The sequence below is a fragment of the Aptenodytes forsteri genome, unplaced genomic scaffold (assembly GCF_000699145.1).
Source record: "Aptenodytes forsteri isolate BGI_AS27 unplaced genomic scaffold, ASM69914v1 Scaffold16, whole genome shotgun sequence".
Lineage (NCBI taxonomy): Eukaryota > Metazoa > Chordata > Aves > Sphenisciformes > Spheniscidae > Aptenodytes > Aptenodytes forsteri.
Genome location: NW_008794753.1, coordinates 593,923 through 598,258, shown reverse-complemented (window position 1 = coordinate 598,258; position 4,336 = coordinate 593,923). Strand labels below are relative to the sequence as shown.

Sequence of the window (4,336 nt, the reverse complement as noted above, 5' to 3'; positions counted from 1 at the left end):
CCGCCCCTCGGCCGAGCGCCGCCCGCCCCGTTAAGAGGCGCCGCCCGCCGCCCAGCACCGCCCCGCCATGCCGCTGCCTACCCTGCTCTGCCTCTGCGCGGCCGCCGCCGCTGCCTCCTTCACGAGCCGCGGCGACTACCGCTTGGCCGGTCTCGTCCAGATGCACGCCCCGGCGCCGCCGGTGGACGGCTGCGACGAGTGAGTCCCCCTCGCCCCGCGTCGCCCTGTTTTACCCCAAAAAATGCGTTTTTTCCTTCCTGAAAACCACTTTTGTGTTCATACAGTGCTGCCACCTTCAAGAGCCACAGCTACAGCCTGTCCCAGGCCATGCGCTTTGCCGTGGAGGAGATAAACCACTCCAGCGCCCTCCTCCCCAAGGTCACCTTGGGCTACGACATCCACGACACCTGCTTGGAGCCCGCCAGCCTCCACGCCATGCCACGCCATGCTGCGCCCTCGCCCGGAAGGGCAGGCAGGAGGTCGAGGTGCTCCCCACCTTCCACCACTACAAGCCTGAGGTGGTGGCAGCCATCGGGCCTGACAGCACCCAGCTGGCCCTCACCACAGCAGCCATCCTTGGCATCTTCCTCATACCGGAGATAAGCGCAGCTCCCCCGGCAGATGAAGAAAAGGGCTCCCGAGGAGTAATGGTTTGAGGGAGGACGGGCTTGGAGCTGAGGAGCCAGGGCGAGCTGGAAACACAGTCCCTCCATTGGCCCGGGTCTCCTCCCAGGTACTGTCAGCTGGCAGGCAGGAATTGCAGCTGGCTCACTGTCCTTCAAAGGTTTCTCTCACAGCAGTGCATTCGGCTCCGGGTCCGCTGCCTGCTCAGCCCTAAGCCTCTTCAGGAGATGGGCTGCCTGTGCTGCTAGCTCTTAGGGTGCCACTGCCTGGGGGAGCACAACCCCCTTTCTCCTGGCTCCCTTTGCAGATTAGCTACGAAGCCTCCTTGGAGATGCTGAGCCTGAAGCAGTTCTACCCCTCGTTCCTGCGCACCGTTCCCAGTGACAGGCACCAAGTGAAGGCTATCTTCCTGCTCCTGCAGCAGTTTGGGTGGACTTGGGTGGCTCTGCTGGGCAGTGACAATGCCTATGGCAGGGACAGCTTAGATGCCCTCTACAAGCTGCTGACTGCAAGCGATGTGTGCGTTCCCTACCGAGGCATCATCCCCATCAACAAGGACGCCAGCAGCCCGGAGCTCCACAACCTGGTCAGAATCCTCACAGACGTCAGGGTCAATGTCACCATCATCTTCTCCAACAGACGAAGTGCCTGCCCTTTCTTTGAAGTGGTGGTCCAGAGGAACGTCACGGGCATGGTGTGGGTGGGCTCCGAAGACCGGTTGTTAGCCCAAACAATCTGGCAGGTGCCTGGCATCCAGAGTATCGGCTCAGTGATTGGGATGTCGGTTGAGAAGACAGTCCACGATGCTGGAACGCTTTGAATCTTGGAAGATGGCAGAGGAAAGCACTGTGGCTGAATGTGCCGGCAGCACAGGGGCAGGCGGGGGAATCAGAGGGAGCACCCAGCTGGACTGCACCCAGCGCTGCCCCGGCTGCCACTCGCTCGCTGCTGCCCCCGACACATATGATGCTCAAGCCTCCTTCAACGTGTACTCAGCTGTGTATGCCGCAGCCCATGGCCTCCACGACCTGCTGGGTTGCGCCTTGGGGGTGTGCAGCAAAGGCACAGCCTATCCCTGGCAGGTAAGAGCAACACGAGGAAGGATCTTCCTTGTCGAAGAGGATCCATGAGGATCCTTCCTCACAGGGAGGGATTTTCCCCTTGTGCCCAGGGGGTTTCTGTCCCTCTGAAAGGCTTGTGTCCCAGCTGAAGAGCCTCACGGGCTTCAGCCACCCATAACAGTCAAAGCAGCCTGGATGTAGACCCAGACCCCTGCCCTAGATCATTTCTGTTCCTCTACCACCAGCCCCTTGCAGAAACCTGGAAGGGACTTTCTGCAGCTGGGCATATGCTAGCTGTTGGGGGGTCGGAAAAAGGAGCCAGAGCAGAGAAGGGGCCCTCTAGCACATCTCCCTGCCGAGACAAGGCACTCCTCAGAGGGAGTCTCGTCATTGGGAAGGGCTCTTCTCTTACTCTTCTGTTTTACAGCTCCTACAAAAAATCAAGCAGGTGAACTTCACCCTGTACGAGAGCTGAATCTCTTTTGATGCCAATGGGAACATTCGTAAAGGCTATGCCATCGTCATATGGAACTGGAACGGCCCGAGCTGGGCTTTCGATGTGATAGGAACTTTCAGTGTGAACCCCGACAGGCTGAGCGTTGACCAGGGCAAAAATCCTGTGGCACACAAAAGACGGCCAGGTACTGTTCTGCATCCAGATCTTATTTATTGCTTACTGCCGAGCCAGCTACATCCCCAGCACTGTCAGTTCTGGGTTATTTCCCCATAGCAGGACAAAAATGAGGGCAGACGGAGGTGGTATGGGGGGGGTGATCCACGTTCTGAGTATCCGCTTTCATCCTTCTAAAAAACAAGCAGGGCATGTGCACTGAAGAGTCTCCTACTTTTACCTTTTAACAGTCTCATTTTCCCACCACCTCTGTAAGAACCACAACGTGGCGAGCTCTCGTCTCCTGCCCAGGGTCTGTCCTGAAAGTCAGCAGCAAGCTGCCCAAACACTGCCAGGCCTGGGCCTGGCGCTCAGCGAGGTGTCCTGCTGCCCGCCCCGCTTGCCTGCCTGACCCTCACCATGCTCCCGACAGGCTCCCACCTCAGTGTGCTCCAAGGCCTGCCAACCAGGGGAGAAGCGACTGCAGTGGAGCCACCACCCTGCCTGCTTCAGCTGCGTGGCCTGTCCGTCAGGAACCTTCCTGAACAAATCAGGTCAGTATGCCCCAGGGGGGCTGCTCTCTCCCCTTCCTTCCCGCTTGGCTCCCCTGCTCGCACCCTGCCTCCTCCTCCCGTCAGCTCCTTGCTTCCGTCTCGCCATTCCCCAGCCTCTTCCCTCCCACTCTCTCTTCCTCCCTGTGGTCAGTAAAAACCTCTGAGCTGGCCTGAACATGGTTGGTCTGACTCCCGTTTGCTTACCCGTGGGTATGCAAAGCCCACGCCCTGCGCTTTCCAGGGAGCGCTGCCCACAGGTGGGCCCACGCAGTCAAATAGACAGCGGAGATGGTGCCAGCAGAGCCCCTTCTCCCACGGGCAGGGGACAAGGGACATCCAGCCCAACCGCCATTTCCTGCACTGCATCCTCCAAGAGGGAAATTCAACCCAGTGCTTGCCTTTGTGCCCCAGATGGCACTCGGGGCTTCTGCACCACGCGGTCACCAGCAGCTGGCATATGGAAATGTCCCTTGCCTGGCACAGGTGGCAGGAATCTCCTCTCTCAGTCATGAGCCACAATGACAAACCCCTTGCTGGCAGCTGGTCACTTGGCAGCCTCGGCCTGCACTTGGGCTGAGGGGGGCAGAAACGGACAGCTCTGGGTAACAGCGGGAGCAGGGAGCCCCCAAACACGGCCAGTCAGCATTACTGTCCCATACCCCAGCCTGCGGAAGGGGGGCTGCTGCAGGCCCATCCTGGCCTTCGTGGATTGTTGCTGGATGCACAAGCCCCTTCCCACCCACAGCCACACACCCCTGAGCCTCGGCTCACCCGGCAGAGCTCCTGTGGGCCTCATGCCTCTCAACCCAAGCAATGGACTTTTGGAAAGCCCACTGGGGGGACTTTTGGGAAAAGAGCCCCCTCTGCTCCTCAAGGCTTGGAAGCGCCCAAGGGGAAGGAGCAGGATGCGAGGAGTGGGCAGCTCTCTCAGAGAGCCCGGGGGGCTGCGAGGGCAGGGTGCTCCACTGCGGCAGATCTCTTACCGGGGTCCATGGTGTTCGAGGTGCCTCTGTCACCGCCTGGGCTCGTGTCCTCCGCAGACCTCTACGGCTGCCAGTCCTGCAGGGTAGATGAGTGGGCCCCAGCAAGGAGCGAAGCTTGCTTCAACTGCACCGTTGAGTTTCTGTCCTGGTCTGAGCCCATCTCCTGGGCTCTGCTGATCCCCACTGTCCTCCTGATGCTGCTCATGGCAGGGCTGGCCATACTCTTCGCCCTGAACACCTCCACACCGGTGGTCAAGTCTGTGGGCAGGAAGATGTGCTTCCTCATGCTGGCCTCTCTGGCCTGCGCCTGCAGCAGCCTCTTCTGCTACTCTGGGGAGTCCACCCGGCACACATGCCTGCTGCAGCTCCCTCTCTGCCATCGGCTTCACCGTCTTCCTCTCATGCATGGCGACACGCTCCTTCCAGATCATCTGCATCTTCAAGCCGGACGCATGCTGGCCGGCCCTCTACGAGGCCTGGCGGCGGGGCCGGGGACCGCCCCCC

General features: G+C 60.4%; 2 protein-coding genes and 1 long non-coding RNA gene across 3 annotated transcripts in view; 2 read left to right on the top strand and 1 right to left on the bottom strand.

Annotated features, from left to right (window-relative positions):
- Positions 1-67: 67 nt before the first annotated feature.
- On the top strand, positions 68-2,307 carry LOC103894754 (taste receptor type 1 member 1; the record flags this gene model as incomplete). The annotated part of the gene is given in 6 exon segments (XM_019470709.1): positions 68-198; positions 285-450; positions 453-608; positions 932-1,420; positions 1,455-1,706; positions 2,113-2,307. Coding segments are annotated over 6 exon segments (1,389 nt in total), but the record flags the coding sequence as incomplete, so codon positions are not given.
- Positions 2,308-2,329: 22 nt separating this feature from the next.
- LOC103894686 lies at positions 2,330-3,120 on the bottom strand. Its single transcript, XR_657328.1, has 2 exons — positions 3,054-3,120; positions 2,330-2,489 (listed from the first exon to the last, which is right to left on the bottom strand). It is a non-coding gene; the product is annotated as an uncharacterized LOC103894686 (long non-coding RNA).
- Positions 3,121-3,838: 718 nt separating this feature from the next.
- TAS1R1 (taste 1 receptor member 1) overlaps positions 3,839-4,336 on the top strand; it is a 2,334-nt gene continuing 1,836 nt past the window's right edge. The window contains exon 1 of the mRNA XM_019470708.1: positions 3,839-4,306. Coding sequence (XP_019326253.1) covers positions 3,841-4,306 — 466 coding nt within the window. The 5' untranslated portion in view covers positions 3,839-3,840. The remainder of the gene's footprint in view (positions 4,307-4,336) is intronic.